Genomic DNA, 19156 nt, shown 5'->3' with positions numbered 1-19156 from the left:
GAGTAGATTCAGCATAATTCCTAAAGATACAGGATTTTCAGAATGGTAAATGAGCATTGGCTTTAATTTAAAGTCACCAGCTGCATTAGTCTCTAACAAGAGCATTTGCTTGTTCTTGGAACCTTTTTTTTTTAAATAAGATTTTGTTTATTTATTTGACAGAGATCACAAGCAGGCAGAGAGAGGGGGGAAAGCAGGCTCCCTGCTGAGCAGAGAGCCTGATGGGAGAGAGGGGGCGCTTGATCCCAGAACCCTGAGATCATGACCTAGTCAAAGGTAGAGACTTAACCCACTGAGCCACCCTGAACCCTTTGAAGTCAGGCATCAGCTTCTTTCTAGCTATCCAAGTTCTAGATGGTATCTCCAATATAAGGCTGCTTCACCTACATTGAAAATATGTTGTTGATTTAGCCATCTTCATTAATTATCCAAGCTAGATCTTCTAGATAACTTGCCACAGATTCTATATCAGCACTTGTTTCACCTTGGACTTTTATGGTATGGAGATAGCTTTCCTCTTAAACCTTATTAACCAACCTCTGCGCTAGACTTTTCTTAGCTTTTTCAGTTCTCTCTCGGCTTTCGTGGAATTGAAGAGAGTTAGGGCCCTGCCCTTGGTAGGCTTTGGTTTAAGGGAATGCTATGGCGGATTTGAGCTTCTATCCAGACCACTCAGACTTTTTCCATATCAGTAATAAGACCATTTTGCTTTCTTATCATTCATGTGTTCACTGGAGTAGCACTTTTAATTTCTTTAAAGAACTTTTCCTTTGCATCCACATATTGGCTAACTGTTTTGAATAAAACACAGGCTACCTTTCAGCCTGTCTCGGTTTTGGCATGCCTTCCTCACTAAGTTTAATCATTTCTAGTTGGATTTGAAGTGAGAGACAAGTGACATCTTTTCACTTGAACCCTTAGAACCCATGGTAGGGTTATTAATTGGCCTGATATCAGTATTGTTGTGTTTTAGGGAATAGGGAGGCCAAAGAAGGAAAGAGACTGGTAATGGCTGGTTGGTGGAAAAAGTCAGAACACACACATTTATCAGTTGCATTTGCTGTCTTATATGGACGTGGTTCGTGGTGGCATAGAACAGTTACAGTAGTAACCTCAGAGATCACTGGTCACAGATCACCGTAACAAACATAATAATGAAAAATTTAGAAATATTGCAGGAATTACCAAAATATAATACAGAGACATGAAGTGAGCGAATGCTGTTGGAGAAATGGCACTCATATAGATTTAATCTTCAATTTCTAAAGCATACTAAAATGAGGCATGCATGTAAAATGATTTAGAAAGAGGTAGGGACGCCTGGGTGGCTCAGTTGGTTAAGCAGCTGCCTTTGGCTCAGGTCATGATCCCAGGGTCCTGGGATCGAGTCCCACATCGGGCTCCTTGCTCGGCAGGGAGCCTGCTTCTCCCTCTGCCTCTGCCTGCCTCTCTGTCTGCCTGTGCTCGCTCTCTCTCCCTCTCTCTCTGACAAATAAATAAATAAAATCTTTTTTAAAAAAATGATTTAGAAAGATTGGTAGGTTATTTTAAACAGGACAGCATTAGAAAGGGGACATTCTAGATGGGTGATTTATTTTAATATATTATATACTGTAATATATCTACAAGAAGATTAAGACTATGGCAAAAACAAAACAAAACAAAAACCTTCAGAAGAAACAGTGTAAAAGTAAGCCCTAAAAATAGAAGAAAGATTCTGTATTTTGTCTTAGGTGCTTGTAATTCATAAGATAGTACCCACTTCTGGATTCACTGCTGACCTCAGGTTTGCTCACTGATTTCTACAAGCAGTCAGTGCCTTTATTGTGTTTGGCAAGAATTTCTAAGGCCACCGAGCTATTTGCAACAGGTCATTCCTTCTAAAGCTTGCATTTTTAAAAGTTTATTATTATTATTTTTTTATTTGACTGAGATCATAAGTAGACGGAGAGGCAAGCGGAGAGAGAGAAGGGGAAGCCGATTCCCCGCTGAGCAGAGAGCCTGATGCAGGACTTGATCCCAGGACCCTGGGATCCTGACCTTAGCCGAACGCAGAGGCTTTAACCCACTGAGCCACCGAGGCACCCCTTGCATTTTTATTTTTATTTCAAGATTTTATCCATTCATTTATTAAGGGAGAGAGAGCATGAGAAGGAGGCAGGGGCAGAAGCAGGCTCCCCGATGAGCCAGGAGCCTGATGCTGGGCTCAATCCCAGGATCCTGGAATCATGACCTGAGCCTAAGGTAGCCACTTAACTGACTGAGCTATCCAGTGCCTCCAAAAGCTTGCATTTTCAGAAGTGTGGCTTGATTTCCATTGAAGCCCGTTTTTCTCCAAAAAAAAAAAGTCATACAGATTAAGGAGGAAGATTGAGTGAATTGTATAAAGCAGCTTATTTCTGATTAAGGTACGTTAAGGTCTTACATAATGTTTTTGTTTTTTAGTGTGGATATATTAAAGTCTCCAACACTCTTGACTGCAAAATATTGATGTTTTATGTATATACAGGGAATCATGTAGTTCATAAATTATAATAATTTAAGATTCTGTCTAAAGCTTAAAATTTTAGTAATAATAAATATTACAAACTTTAGATTTTATTATATAGTGTGTTGTAAAGAGTTGTCATCAAATTGATTCACAATTATGTTTTAGAAATGTCCTAGACATAAATAGGATTACCTTTATGTAACAACAACAACAAAAAGAACAGGTAAATTTTTTGAAAATTGTTGATCATTTATCCCAGTAGTATATGGAGGCAGTTTTGTGGCAAGATGTGGTAACATTTTCTTCCTTTTCAACCCTAATTGTTACCTTTTTCATAGTGACATATAGTTAGCCCTTGTAGGACAGAGAAAGACAAAGCATTAGTGTGTGTATATCCATCCATCCCTGTTTGGGTCCTTACCTCCCCTGTTTTTTGTTTTTTGTTTTTGTTTTTGTTTCTAATGAGTGTTCCTTTGGAGACCATACAGTGAAGGTTAACTTAATCTCGGGGCACCTTGGTGGTTCAGTGGGTTAAAGCCTTTGCCTTCGGCTCGGGTTATGGTCCCAGGGTCCTGGGATTGAACCCCGGGTGGGGCTCCCTGCTCTGTGGGAGCCTGCTCCCCCACCCCCCCGCCCCCACCTGCCTCTTTGCCTGTTTTTGATCTCTGTCAAATAAATAAATAAAATCTTTAAATTAAAAAAAAAAATATTAACTTAATCTCCCCTTACCGATATAGTTAAATTATCTTCTCATGGGGAAAAAAACTCTGTTTTCAATCTTAACTTCTAACCAGAAATTTTTAAAATGTGTCCCTTGTATGTTTATAATCTCTAAACTACCATTGTGAATATAGCTAAGTATTTCGATTGTATTTACGTTTCTTATTTCATGGAAAGGATAAAACATTTAGTCCTAGAATCCTATACTGTTTGTAGAACCTTCTGGATATTAGATAATTTATTTTGTTACATTCTTAAGATGAGATGATGATGCTGTGAGAATGGATGGTATTGAAAACATGAAAAATGTGGGAAACTGTGGTGGTGTTTTCATTTTATGCATAAACTTTTTTTTTCTTTTTGAGGTTTTATTTATTCGTTTTAGAGAGATGGTGTGTGAGAGAGATCTCAGTGGTGGAGGAGAAGCAGTCTGTCCATCAAGCAAGGAGCCTGATGAGGGCTCAATCCCAGGACCCTGAGATCATGACCAGAGCCAAAATCAGCCATCCAACCAACTGAGCCACCCAGCTGCCCCCAGAAAAGTTATTTTTAGAGAAAAAAACATAAATATATCAAAATAGTTCTTGTGGGTGTTGCCTAAAATTGGTTTGTTTGGATCAATGTGGGATAAAGACCATTCATCACTTTTAAAATTTTTGTTTCTAAGTAAAAATGAAATGAATGCTGAGAATATTGCTTAAGGGGCGCCTGGGTGGCTCAGTGGGTTAAAGCCTCTGCCTTCGGCTCAGGTCATGATTCCGGGGTCCTGGGATCGAGCCCCACATCAGGCTCTCTGCTCAGCAGGGAGCCTGCTTCCTCCTCTCTCTGACTGCCTCTCTGCCTACTTGTAATCTCTGTCTGTCAAATAAATAAATAAAATCTTTTTAAAAAAAGTATATTGCTTAAAAATGATAAAATATTGAAATGTTAGAGTTTGCTATTTTCCCTTTTATAAGAAAATCATTTTTTAACCAATAAAAAATATGCCTAAACATTATTTAAAATTTTGAACATCACTCCCATTTCCAGAACTGGTTACTGATTAATGGTATTAATTGAAAACAGAATTTCATTGTATTGACTATTTATATCATTTCTATTAAGAAATTATTAAAAATGAGGGGCAACCGGGTGGCTCAGTCATTTGGCATCTGCCTTGGGCTCCAGTCATGATCCTGGGGTCCTGGGATCCTGCTCTGGATCGGGCTCCCTGCTCAGCAGGGAGCCTGCTTCTCCCTCTCCCACTCCCCTTGTTTGTGTTCCTTCTTTCTGTGTGTCTCCGTGAAGTGGGTGAATAAAATCTTAAAAAGAAAAAAATTATTAGAAATTAGCCTTTTGCCACATGGTTTCAGAAAGTAAATAATTGAGCCATAAGGAGCATATATCACATTATTTCCTTGATTATACGAATGAGGCAGAATTGTATGGATAATAGAAAACATTAGCCCATTTTCTCTTTCTGCCATTTGAATCTTTATAATTTTGTTTTTTTGAAAGATAGGAATTCTAATTTTGTTTTTGTTTGTTTTTTGGTTTTTTTTTTTTAAAGATTTTATTTATTTATCCAACAGATAGAGATCACAAGTAGCCAGAGAGGCAGGCAGAGAGAGAGGAGGAAGCAGGCTTCCTGCTGAGCGGAGAGCCCAATGCGGGGCTTGATCCCAGAACCCTGGGATCATGACCTGAGCCGAAGGCAGAGGCTTTAACCCACTGAGCCACCCAGGCGCCCTCTAATTTTGTTTTCTGAAAGGAATTCTAATTCTTTTTGTTTGTTTAAATCATAGTCTCAATTCTAGGCTTCTGAATTAACCAAAACCAAGCAGGAATTATGAAAACATGATCTATTGATTTTAATTATGTAAAATTTTTATGTATCAACATTATATATGAAGAAAAACTTAAAAATTAATCTCTGGCGTTCTTAATAAATCAGATATATGAAACATAGGATTTTTTAAAAATTTAAAAAAATATATTTTTAATTCTCATTCCAGTACTTTTTTGGGGAAATACGAACATAAATAAAATGTAAAGAAAATCCATCTCTGTGCTTTACCTGGAAGTACAATTAGAAATCTCCTTAGTATTTTTCTTCTCTACCTTCACATTCCAGAAATTGTATTTTCCATCTGCCACAATTTATTATTTCACAGAAAAATACAAGCCACACAGATCTTTTACTTGGTGTGGACACAAATGGAATTAACATTTACAGCATCAGGGGTTTTTTTCCCTCCTAGTAAATCTTTTGTTTTTCTGTTACCTATAAGACCTATACTTTATTTGTTTGTTTGTTTGACATAGAATGTATTATTTGTTTCAGGGGTATAGGTCTGTGATTCATCAGTCTTACATATAATACCAGTGAAGCATAAGATTAATGTTGGAGGGGCGCCTGGGTGGCTCAGTGGGTTAAGCCGCTGCCTTCGGCTCAGGTCATGATCTCAGGGTCCTGGGATTGAGCCCTCATCAGGCTACTTGCTTGATGGACAGACTGCTTGATGGAGTGCTGCATCGGGCTCTCTGCTCAGCAGGGAGCCTGCTTCCCTCTCTCTCTCACTCTGCCTGCCTCTCCGTCTACTTGTGATTTCTCTCTGTCAAATAAATAAATAAAATCTTTGAAAAAAAAATTAATGTTGGAACACTATATTTAGGAAAATTCTTATTTTTCACGTGTACCTATTTTTACCCTCCTGTGAAGTTCACAGATGTGGTTGGTACCAGTCTTGGTATTTGATGAGTATAATCCTCATTGACCTAAGAGAGTAAACCTTATGTTTCAAAGTGGGTGATTTTTCTACTTCAAAAACAGATACATTATTATATTTGGAAGTTTGAACATAGTACAGGAATATATCAGTATATTTTTTCTTTAATTATTAATGAAAGGGTTGAATCATTGAGTTATTTTCCTGTGCTCATGAATATATATGCATATATATTCATAACAGATATATGTGTGTCTGTAATCATTCCATCACATTCCATATATGTGTACATATGTACATATGTGTTGTATACACATATATAATGCAGCCATTTATGGAAATAGTTTTTTTTTATGAACATATAATATATTTTTATCTCCAAGGGTACAGGTCTGTGAATCGCCAGGTTTACACACTTGACAGCACTCACCATAGTACATACCCTCCCCAATGTCCATAACCCCACCCTCCTTTCCCGACCACCGCCCCCCCCCCGAAATAGAGTTTGTAGTCAATTTGCTATCACATTGCATTGCCTTGATGAGAAGTTTTTAATCTTGCTTTACACCAGTAATTTATTTGTTCTTATTTTAAATTATGGGTAGACAGACTATCACCACAAGCCAAATCCAACCTGCCTCCTGTTTTTATAAAGCCTTTTACTTTTTTTTTTTTTTTAATTTTGCTGGTAAGATATGTAGGTCTTTTGCATTTTTAAACAGGAAAAAAGTCCTAAGAAAAATAATACATCATAACACCTGAACATTCTGTAAAATTCAAGCTTCATAGAATGCCAATGAATAGTTATTAGAATACAGCCATGCCTGTTCATTTATATATTGTTGATGGTATTCTTTGGCAGCTTTTCGTACTACAATTCAGAGTTGAGTACTTAGAGTAGAGATAGTATGTCCTTGAAAGCCTAACTTATTTATTCTCTGGCCCTTTATAGGAAAAGTTGGCAGATTTTTTTGCTAATCCTTGGTTTAAATCATGAAAATACATGGAAGCTGTCATTGGTAGATTTAATTTAACTGCAGATGGTTTAGACAACTGCTATTTGAAGATCTTTTTAGTGGCTCTTAGACTAAGTAGGTTTCCTGTTCCCAGTAAATCCTTACTAACAAAGTGGATTCTTTTAGAAGTTATACAGGAATTGCTAGGATAGTAGTGGGTGTCACTCTTGACCTATATGGACTTAACATTAATGTTTTGAACTGTTAGTTAGCAACCCTAGGGATCTAAGGACAAGCAATCATTTGTAGTTTTGCTAAAGTGTGAATTTAAATCATGACTGTGGGAAAATGGCATGGCAGTGCATGTTTAATCACCTAACCTGATATTCAAGATACAGGTAGTTACTTTTATGATAATTCTTAATAAAATACAGTCAAATGTGATTTTTTATGGGGAAATTTATGTAATATGAAGGGATTTAAGAAGTCATGACAAAGGTCAAAGATTTTATTGCAGGGAAAAAAGTCATTCCATTACTAAGCCGCATATCAGTAAAAGCAGGTATTACATTATTGTTCATTAGAAATTGTCCAAAGTGAGAGAAAGTTGGTTTCAAAATACTTCTTGTATTCTAAAATGAAAGTGCTATTCTAGGGGGCACCTGGGTGGCTCAGTCAGTTAAACATTTGCCTTCTGCATAGGTCATGATCCCAGATTCTGGGATCGAGACCCTAGTCAGGCTCCCTACTCAGTGGGGAATCTGCTTCTTCCCCTGCCCGTCCCCCTTGCTCATGTGCTCTCACTCTTGCTCATGCTCTCTTCTCCCTCTCATAAGTAAATAAAATCTTTTAAAAAAAAAAAAAAGTGCTATCCTAGACATCAGTTAGGACTTCAGAGCAAATCTCTGACAGCTCTTAAGCCATTTAGCTCAGTCACCTAGATAGAAACTAACACCTAGATAGAAATTATTCTCTAATTCAAGCCTCTATTGGCTGTTCTGTCAGTAGTTGCATCCAGAGAATATATGACATAAAGAAAATATTTGTTGAACCAGTAAGGAGCACTTTGTCATAGTAAGACAAATCATTCCCTTATTATCTTAGAAAATTTGTTACTTGAATTATGATCACACTGTCATAATACTCCTATCATTAAACCTAGTCAGGACTGTCTAAATTATCTTAGTGCCATAATCTTACCTTTTTTTCTTTTAAGATTTTATTTATTTATTTGACAGAGATCGCAAGTAGGCAGAGAGGCAGGCAGAGAGAGAGGGGAGAGCAGGCTCCCCACTGAGCAGAGAGCCCGATGTGGGGCTCGATCCCAGGACCTGAGATCATGACCCAAGCCGAAGGCAGAGGCTTCAACCCACAGAGCCACCAAGGCGCCCCCATAATCTTACTTTTTTATACTATTGTAATTGTTATTTCTTTTCCTTTGAACTGGAATGAAGTAGAGAATCACCTAAAAAATAAGGTTAGTACAGTAGTCTTACTATCCAGAGTACAATACATACTACAATAGAAATAGAGGAGCACCTGGGTGGTTGAGTCAGTTAAGTGTTCAACTCTTGATTTCTGCTCAGGTCATGATCTCACAGTGGTGGGATCAAGCTTTGCATTGGTCTCCATATTCAGTGTGGAGCCTGCTTGAGATTGTCTCTCTCCATCTCCCTATGCACCTCCCCCCATTTGCTCACACACTTTCTCCCTCTCAAATAAATAAATAAATAAATATATAAATATTTTTTTAAAAGGAATACCTATTACTTACAGAGCACTATTCATGAAGAAATACTTCAGTAACAATGTGCCTATCATATGCTTGGGTTCTAATTGATTTAGTAACACCATGGATAATTCAGAATTGGATGTATTAAGAAAATTAGTTTCAGTTACTTTTAAAAGTCTTACTAGGAAAACGTATTCATTAAGGTGGAAAGAGGCAGATATAGATACTTTATAGATGAAATTGATATTTAGAAATTTGAACTTCTATAAAGTAATCAGTAAATACATTTAAGTTACATTTAAGTTGTTGTTGTTGTTTTAAGATTTTATTTATTTGAGTGAGGGACAGAGGAGGAGGAGCAGACTCCACAGTGAGCAGGGATCCTGATTCTGGGCTGGATCCCAGGATCCTGGCATTATGACCTGAGCTAAAGGCAGGAGAAGCCTTGACTCTTGATCTCAGGGTTCTGAGAGTTCAAGCCCCTTGTTGGGTATAGGGAGTGCTTACAAATAAAATTTTAAAGAAAAAAAAAGAAAGTGAATGGGTCATTGTTGAGGAAGTATTTGTACGTTTAGTGATCTTGGAAATGTAGCCCATATCTTAACTTTTAAAATAAATAATAAATATATAAATGTTGAACAATTTTTTTATCCCAATAGGTTTTTTTTTTTTAATATATAAACTCTACACCCAATGTGGGACTTGAACTCATGACCCCAAGATCAAGCATCACATGCTCTACCAACTGAGCAGTGAGGCACCCGTAATTCCAGTACTTTTAAATTGTAAAGTATCAATACAGGAGATTGGTTTTATAGAGCATACCTGTACCTGTCTACAAAGTATTGTCTGTGCTGCTTTAATAGCAATTTATTAAACCCTTCCACCCCACTGATACCCACATGATTTTGTGGTTTTCTAGACAAATGCCCATCTTTTTGCCCGTTAAATGTCTAGAATAAGAGAAGAATGGTTGTAATAAAGGTAGATGTTTAGCGAAGACTCATAACAACGGAAACAAAATCAGAATGCAAATGTTTTAAGGAGTATAGGGTAGGAAGGTGATTGGGCTTACGTTTGTTTATCTTAAAGAAGTTAAGCTTGCATCTGTATGTGGAAGTTAAAGTAAGAAAACTTGATGGCTGGTCAGAGCTGTCTGGGAATGGTAATGGTTTTCCTTGGGGAATAGAATGTTTCCTGTGTTCTGTCTATCATAGACACACCTAATGTGCATCAAGAGGTTTAGAGTCTGAACTTTCCCTTGTATTTTCTGTTCCTAAGATGAAGAGGTTACCTTGAGTGGGCAGTACATTCATTATTAAAGAGGTGTGGAGAAAAGAGATTCTAGAAAGTTTCTTTGCCATGGACACTTTTCCCCCCAGATGACAGATTTTACCTACATTTGTATACTTTCCCACTCCAGTATTTCCTTCTATAAAGTAGCATTTCTATATATTTTCCAGGGAATATAGTTGTTAACTTTGAAGTCCTTTATTTCTTCCTCATGGTGTTTGCTAGGTATAAATGATGTAACAGGGTATTCACCACACTATTATTGTAAAAATGCCTATTAGTCCCTTACAGTAGTGATAAGATGAGAAGAAGAAGCTTTATTTAGGATAAAGAGTAGAAGAGTGAAGTATGACCTACATGATTAGGGGTCCTTCTTTGTACTCTTCAGATACTTTTTGACTTTTCCAAATTGCCACATTATTTTAATTCACCAGATAGAATTCCCTTCACTTAGCTCCCTTCTGTTCACTGGTTTCCGTGATCTGCCAGTCCACTTTTATAAGGGCCCCCAATTGACAGTGCTGCTTTGTTGTTCTTCCCAGCTCTACTCTAGGGCTCCTGCCGCTGATCTCAAATGCAGGAGCAGCAGAGGTGCTTTGAGAGAGAGAGAACAGAATGTCAAAGAGTCCAGCGGGGGACCAACAGATTGTGGGAAACCATGTGACTGTGTGATTCACATCTCCAAGGAGAGAGAACCGGTTGTTTCTGTGTCTAGATCCACCCTGTTATGAGGATAATACCATCAATAATGTAATTTTGATTGCCTGGATGCTTTGACACTGGCTTGAAAAAATAAAACTTAGCAGTAAAGCTACTGGTCAGATCAGTTTGAGTAGAACTGAATTCAAAGACGTTTAAATCAAGATAGTAGATAATGACTTTCGTAGTTTAAAACTCAAACATTTTAGGCATTATGGGAAGAGAGAGAATTCATCTATGTGTATATGTATTGTCACTAAAATATTCACCTTGATTCTTTTGCTACCAACCTTAGATGACCTGATGCTATTTGGTTTGTATATTGCTTCTCATCGTGAAACTCTTAAAAATATGACTTATCTAAGGCCACACTTAAAGTTAGAAAACACATTAGTAAATTTCAGATTTTTGTCTTTAGGACATTGTTATCAAGGATCAAATCTTACCACGGGTTAATTTCTTATACTCTGTTATTATGTAATTGCTAATGAACTATATAACTTAATGAATTTGTGTTTTTGCATATATTTAGATAAAGGAATTTTCTTCAATCCTTAGAAAATATAGGAGGGAGTGTTTGTAACATTAATGTTAGGACAGCATAACATGGACCTTTCTTTTAATCTGTAATTCTAGGACGACATAGACAGCTTAAACCCAGTTCTCAGGGACAACCCGCAACTTCAGGAAGAAGTGAAAGTCTGGGTAAAGGAACAAAAGGTTCAGGAGATTTTTATGCAAGGTAACTATTTTGAAGTTATGCATTGAGTTTTTTTTTTGGAACTGGGCAGTTTTTCATGTTTGGTTTTGTTTGTTCAGTTACATGCAATGTTAATAGAAGACCAGTTTAATATTTTGAGTTCTGTCCAGTCCAGGGAGAATAATAGTAAAATCATAATTTCAGTAGAAAGTTGATAAGTTCACCAGTTTATTACCTAACAGGAGCTAACTGACTGGCATGAAATTATAACCACACACAGGTGTTTTGTTGATAGGAAAATTTCCATATTACAGAAAACAGTTAGGTGTGTCCTTCCTGGAGAAGGAAACATTGTTAACAGTAGAGGATTGCCCAAAGCCAAAATTAATTTCCTTTGAAGAATGCTGTTAGTATCTGATAAAAGTACTATTTCAGTTCACCTCACTTTAGCAATGACCATAATACTAGTTATAGTTTTGTTTCCTTTTTTTAGTAAGTTATATATTTGTCTATAACATGTGACTTCCAAACCAATCAGGTTTTATGTAATTCCTAGTGATTTCTTTTTCTGTCAGTAGAGTCATTTATTGTAAGCTTTTTTTTGTAAATCGAATTGAAACTGGGAGTAGTGTGGTTTTTGAAGTACTGATATTTTGTTGAATGTTTTTAAAAAGGAATTTTGTTGTTAAATACTTATAGTCAACTTCCATGTCATTTAATTTCAGCATTAATAATCTCTAAGGTGTGGTGGCAGTGGTTCTTTTGCTCTTTTGCTTTTTTAGTGGGTATTTATAGCAGCAGATCTTCTGCTTATTAAATTCTTCTTAGGCTAAATATTCTTTAAAATTTAATACAGAGAATATGAAAAATGTACAGAAATAAAATATTTCAGTAAACTTCCATGTGCCTATCTTCCAGCCCCAACAACTGTGGTACTGCCCCATCCACACTACTGTTTACATCCATCAAATTTCAGACATCAAATTCCATCTTTTTTTTTTTTAAGATTTTATTTATTTATTTATTTATTTGTTTATTTGACACAGAGAAAGAGAGAGAGAGCGAGCACAAGTAGGCAGAGAGGCAGGCAGAGAGAGAGGGGGGAAGCAGGCTCCCTGATGACCAGAGAGCCCGATGCGGGGCTCAATCCCAGAACCCTGAGACCATGACCTGAGCTGAAGGCAGAGGCTTAACCCACTAAGCCATCCAGATGCCCCTAATTCTATCAATTTTTTTTTAAGATTTTATTTATTTATTTGAGAGAGAGAGAGAGAGAGACAGTGTAAGAGAGCATGAGAGGGGAGAAGGTCAGAGGGAGAAGCAGATTCTCTGTGGAGCTGAGAGCCTGATGTGGGACTCGATCCCAGGACTCCAGGATCACGACCTGGCCTGAAGGCAGTTGCTTAACGAGCTGAGCCACCCAGGTGGCCCAGTTCTATTTTTAAACAAAGCCACCATACCATTATTATGTCCCCCAAATTAATATTTCTTTAATATGAAATACTGGATACTCCGGTTCAAATTTCCATTTATTTCATAAACACCTTGAATGATTTTTAATAAGATTCACTGATTTTTATTATTATTATTCATTTATTTATTTTCAATCCGGGGATCTAAAAGAATGTCCACAGTTTAATTGGTTGATATGTCCCATCACTTTTTTTCCTCCTTTCTTTGAAATTTATTGAAGATACCAGGCTAATATTTTCTTTAGCAACTTTTATTTCCTTATCATATTCTTAGAGGTGAAAAATGGAGGTGGTGTAGTTCCTGTCCATCCTAAACAGAATTATTATATGTGGCTGACTCCAAATTTTGTTTTGTGGTAAGAATAAGACAGAATTGAAAATTGTGCCAGTGGAAATTGAAAATTGGTCATGTTTGGAGTTATTTTGTAAGCTTTTGCTATAATACATTTTTAGAGTCTTTTTTATTCTTCCATAGTTAGAAAAGACTAGAGTTTGTATAATTGATTATCATGGCGCTGAATATATTTAATTTGTAGGTCAAATGGAATATTTTCTACACATTTGTTAATTGACTTATAGTCTGATACTGACAGATTTTTTTTAAACTGGTAAATAAATATTAAACTTTTAATTGGTATGTTAAATGGCTTGTAACTGTCAAGGAAAGCATCAACCTAGGAATCAGAAAAATAGATTCATTCCTAGCTTTTTCACTTAAAATTTAATTTAACCTAGCAACCTCACTTTCTTAATTTTTATAAAAGGAAAAATGCTGTTAATTGAAGGAGATTAAATAATCACTAGCACTTTTTGAGAGCACTTTGTAAATTGTTCATATGTAATACTATCATCAAGGTGATGACAGTATTTTCTACCCCACCCCTCACAGTTCTTGTTAAACTTTCAAGTATCAGCTATCATTCTAGAACTTGAATTGAAGAAATTTTTATCTTCCAATATTCTCTCCCCTGAGTGACTTTTTTAAAATAGGCATATTTGAATATATGCAGGTACATATCTTTTATTATTTAATTCTTCCCTTTAAAAGTGAGTTTAATCTGATAGTACACAATATTTCTTTATTTAAAAAAAAAAAACATTTTAGTGCCATATTTCTAATTCACTTAATAGTGTCTGTATGTTGTAAGACTTTGGCAGCTTTTTCTGGTCTCACAGAAGAATTAATTTATAGTTGTTATGGTAGAGTTTGGGCAACTTGGAAAATTCAGATAGTACCATCCAAATGACCTTTTCTTTTCAGCCAAGTTGTAGTCCTGTATGTACCCCAAACCTATTGAGTAGCTTTGCAACCTTGTGACTTTTTAGACCACGCTAACTTTACATTTTGTACTTAACTCATGATCCCAAAAACGTTCTTTCTGACTTAAAGTACTTTATTGCTACATGTATAGTAGGGTGTGTTCAGTGTTAAATTCACAGTGATCTGGCTCTTAAGTATGTATATATCACTTCTAATACATTTTTTTGAAAACTGATACTTGAATAGGATTATTACTCCTCTATCACAAAGCTCATGTTTCTCCTAAAAGGTAATCCTTCAATGAAAATGTCTCCATTTAAGATACCCCTATTTCTTGTGTGTGTGTGTTTTTTTAAGGTCCTTATTCCTTAAATGGCTACAGAGTGAGAGTATATAGACAAGACTCTGCCACCCAGTGGTTTACTGGCATAATTACTCATCATGATCTCTTCACTCGCACCATGATCGTTATGAATGATCAGGTAAATAGTGCAATTAATATTTTTGGTGAGATACTGATAATTCAGATATGGTTCAGCAGATTAACACTAAATAATTTTCATCTCTAGGTTTTTTTGTAGTCAGACATCCCTAATAAGTTTAATGTTAGAGGTCACTTTAGGTCACAGGGAGATTAATGATGACAAATTTATTTCGACAATGATTAACTAAGTCCAAAATAGAAGCATCAAACTCCAATTCATTAGTCTTTTTTTATTTAATCCTTAGGTCAACTAAAATTTTTTCTTCAAATCTTGTTTTTTCTGTCTCCAGTAATAAAAAAATTTCCCAAGTGATCGCTTTTCACTAATGAAAACTAATGCACACCACTGTAGGTCTTATAAAATCAAGTTTCATAGCTGGTATGCTCCCTTAGGTTTTATGGTGAGTATTAAGGACACAAAAGTCATATGAAGTTTTAAAGAACAATCTGAATGTCTTGATTTTTAAATCTTTCACAGCTGTGGGTTATTTACCAAAAAGGAAAAAAAAAAGAAATTTACACCTTCCAAATTGAATGCCCCATTGAAAACAATCCAAATGCTTTGGGTTAAAATTTTAGCCAAAATGCTGAATAAATTATATTGTTTGGTTGTCTTTAATTTTTTTCCTAAAAGGGTGACAAACTTCTCAGGGAAACTTAGAATTGCCTTTTGTTTTTAAAGGAGTTGCTTCTTTAACCTGTCTTTTTTTTTTTTTTTTTTTTAAAGATTTTGTTTATTTGACAGACAGAGATCACAAGTAAACAGAGAGGCAGGCAGAGCAAGAGAGAGAGAGAGAGAGAGAGAGAGAGAGAGAAGCAGGCTCCCTGCTGAGCAGAGAGCCCGATGCGGGACTCAATCCCAGGACCCTGAGATCATGACCTGAGCCGAAGGCAGCGGCTTAACCCACTGAGCCACCCAGGCGCCCCTAACCTGTCTTTTTAAAATTACTATTATTTGTATTCATTTGCACATTTTTTGTCATTTTCTACTTAAACTCTACTTTCTTAGTTTTATTTTATACCTGGTTTTTGGAAATTACTTCTTATTGTTGAAATACATTTTGTGACTTGGTATTATACTGCTGATTAATTCTTATCCTTGTTTTTATATCTAGTGTTATATTGGCTAGCTGATTGGATTTAATTTTTGTTCTTGTTTTGTGTCATGGATTAGGTACTAGAACCACAGAATGTCGATCCTTCTATGGTTCAAATGACCTTTCTAGATGATGTTGTTCACTCTTTGTTAAAAGGTGAAAATATTGGCATTACATCACGGCGAAGGTCTCGTGCCAGTCAAAATAGCAACACTGTTCACGTATGTATGTTGTTGTGATATATTATTATAAAATATTTTTCCTCAGATTACTTAGGATCAGGTAGTAAATAATCATTGTTAAACTGGTTATTTTTAGGGTCATTATACACGTGCCCAAGCAAATAGTCCCAGACCAGCAATGAACTCCCAAGCTGCTGTACCAAAACAGAATACCCACCAGCAACAGCAACAAAGAAATATTCGTCCAAGTAAGAGGAAGGGCTCAGATAGCAGTATACCAGATGAAGAGAAGATGAAGGAGGAAAAGTATGATTATATAGCACGAGGAGGTAGTATTCATTTTTCTTTTTAAGGGAATGAGAACAAATAAAACAAATACATTTAAGATGTACTAATTTAATATTTTAATTATGAAAAATAAAACTTCCTTTTTTCAAATTTTACAGAAAATCCTAAAGGGAAAAGCAAACAGTTGATGAATAAAAGAAGGAAACCTGAGGAGGATGAAAAAAAACTAAATATGAAAAGATTACGAACCGACAATGTTTCAGATTTTTCTGAGAGCAGTGACTCAGAAAATTCAAATAAGAGAATGATAAATAATTCCTCAGAGCAGAAGCCAGAGAATGAGTTGAAAAATAAAAACACTTCAAAGATAAATGGAGAAGAAGGAAAATCCCAGAATAATGAGAAAGTAGGAGAAGAGACACTAATAATAGATAGCCAGCCTCCCTGGGATCAAATACAGGAAGATAAAAAACATGAAGAACCAGAGAAGCAGAAATCTCTTGACTCTCAGCTTCAAGAAAAAATGATTATTCATTCATCAGAGCAGGCCACACTTTCTGATCATAATCCTAATGATTTACTTCTTCAGGAATGCAGTATGGAAAAAACACATACATTGGAATTATTACCAAAGGAGAAGTTTGTATCCAGACCACCCACACCAAAATGTGTTATTGATATTACAAATGATACTAATTCAGAAAAGGTGGCTCAGGAAATCTCAAGTACCTTTGGCCTTCAGACACTTCAGAAAATGGATCCTAATGTTAACGATTCAAAACATTCTGTCGCAAATGCGAAATACTTGGAAACAGGCAAACAAGATTCTGATCAGAGCTGGGTTAGTGATGTAGTTAAAGTAGATTTAACCCAATCAAATGTTAGAAGTGTTTCCTCAGGAAATGATCACCCGAATATGGAAAAAGAGAAAAATCCGTATGTCTCTTACATGTCTTCTCTAAGTACAGTTTCTGTCACAGAAGATAAGCTACATAAACGAAGCCCACCCCCAGAGACAGTAAAATCTAAGCTTAATACTTCAGCAGATGCTCTCAAGACAAAATCAAATCCCTCACCTGAAGTTATTAAACCCAAAATTACCCATTCTCCTGATTCTATAAAGTCTAAGGCCACTTATGTGAACAACCAAGCTGCTGGTGAGAGAAGACTAGCAAATAAGATAGAACATGAATTATCAAGATGCAATTTTCATTCAGTTCCTACTCGAGGCAGTACATTGGAAGCTACAAAGAGCCCACTTATTATTGATAAAAATGAGCATTTCACAGTTTACAGAGATCCTGCACTTGTTGGGTCAGAAACAGGAGCTAATCACATTTCACCTTTCTTAAACCAGCATCCCTTTCCTCTTCATTCTTCATCCCATAGAACCTGTTTAAATCCGGGTACCCATCACCCTGCCTTAACTCCTGCCCCTCACTTACTTGCTGGATCATCCAGTCAAACTCCATTACCTACCATTAACACACACCCTCTGACTAGTGGTCCACACCATTCTGTTCATCACCCTCATTTACTTCCTGCCGTGTTACCTGGAGTGCCTACTGCCTCCCTACTTGGTGGCCACCCACGACTAGAGACTGCACATGCCAGCAGTTTGAGCCACTTAGCATTAGCACACCAGCAACAGCAACAGTTGTTACAGCACCAGTCACCTCATCTTCTTGGACAAGCCCATCCTTCTGCTTCATATAATCAGCTTGGACTTTATCCAATTATTTGGCAATATCCAAATGGAACACATGCATACTCAGGACTTGGTCTACCTTCTTCAAAGTGGGTTCACCCAGAAAATGCAGTTAATGCTGAATCTTCATTAAGGAGGGTAAGTTACACTGATTTGCCTCATCAGTTTATACTTACTAATCACCATTAATCACATTTTATTATAATGTGTTAGAATTTTTCAAACATTTATTTTTCCAATTATGGTGAAACTTTTGATACTTAGTAACTTTGAAACCACAGAACATGAAATCTCAGGAAAGCCTATTTATTTTATTTTATTTTATTTTACTTTATTTCTTTAAAGATTTTATTTATTTATTTGATAGAGAGAGAGAGTGACAGTGAGAGAGGGAACACAAGCAAGGGAAGTGGGAGAGGTAGGAGCAGGGAATCTGACATGGGGCTCAATCCCAGGACCCTGGGTTCATTATCTGAGCCAAAGGCGGATGCTTAACTGACTGAGCCACCCAGGCACCCCACACCTGTTTATTTTAAAAAGACAATTTAAAATTAAGAAGTAAAACCTCTTAGATTGCTTCTGACATGTCTATTATGAAGAATGAATGTCTTCATAACTAATTATGGTACCTATCTATAATTATTTTGCTCAGCTAAATTCCTAGAAATGACGTTTGTAGAGTAAAATTTATACAAAATTGTGAGACTTTTGTATGTATGATCATCTTACTATTTTTTTAAAGAGGATAGGGAGAGGGAGAGAGAGAATCTTAAGCAGACTCCATGTGAGGCTCAGAGCCCGATTCAGGGCTCGATCTCAAAACCCCAAGATCATGACCTGAGCCGAAATCAAGAATTGGACACTTTGACTGAGCCACCGAGGTACCCCATCATCAAATTATTTTTAAGACAGATTGTTGTTATAGCCTCCAGTTAGATATATTGGGTGGTATGTTACAAGCTATGACTCTCTGAGGCCCTTGTTCTTGTGAGGGTGCTTAGGTTGGAGACTTACGGTATTTGGGAGTAAAGTTGGGTCTGAGATCCTGTCAACATCAAATATAAGCAATGTTGCTGAAGGTGGTGGTATAGAGAGCTCTTACTCCTTCATGAGCTAATGTGGTTTCTCTAGCCAAATTTCTTTTCATACTAAGAAATGATTGTTGAGGAATGCGTAGGTAGCTCAGTCAGTTAAGTATCTGCCTTAGGCTCAGGTCATGATCCCAGGGTCCTGGGATATCGAGTCCCATATCGGGCTCTTTGCTTAGTGCGGAGCCTGCTTCTCCCTCTGCACTTCTCCCTGCTCGTCGTAGTCATTCATTCACTCGAGCTTGCTCGCTCTCTCTCTCTCTCTCTCTCTGACAAA

At 36.6% G+C, this 19156-nt stretch overlaps 1 protein-coding gene across 5 annotated transcripts in view; it reads left to right on the top strand.

Moving 5' to 3' along the window:
- The window catches only part of JMJD1C (jumonji domain containing 1C), a 315974-nt gene that overhangs the window by 256316 nt on the left and 40502 nt on the right, over nucleotides 1–19156 (top strand). For 3 of the 5 annotated variants that reach the window (XM_044239615.1, XM_044239611.1, XM_044239616.1), the window contains 5 exons: nucleotides 11236–11341; nucleotides 14390–14514; nucleotides 15691–15834; nucleotides 15932–16124; nucleotides 16242–17929. In XM_044239615.1, the coding sequence (XP_044095550.1) occupies nucleotides 11335–11341; nucleotides 14390–14514; nucleotides 15691–15834; nucleotides 15932–16124; nucleotides 16242–17929 (2157 nt within the window). In that variant the 5' untranslated portion in view covers nucleotides 11236–11334. Of the gene's footprint in view, nucleotides 1–10442; nucleotides 10651–11235; nucleotides 11342–14389; nucleotides 14515–15690; nucleotides 15835–15931; nucleotides 16125–16241; nucleotides 17930–19156 lie in introns of all 5 variants that reach the window. The other 2 variants (XM_044239612.1, XM_044239613.1) reach the window with 2 other exon arrangements.

Source organism: Neovison vison, chromosome 2 (assembly GCF_020171115.1).
Source record: "Neovison vison isolate M4711 chromosome 2, ASM_NN_V1, whole genome shotgun sequence".
In the NCBI taxonomy this organism is placed as follows: Eukaryota; Metazoa; Chordata; class Mammalia; order Carnivora; family Mustelidae; genus Neogale; species Neogale vison.
Note: the sequence above shows the minus strand (reverse complement) of the source record. Positions and strands in the feature narration are given on the sequence as shown.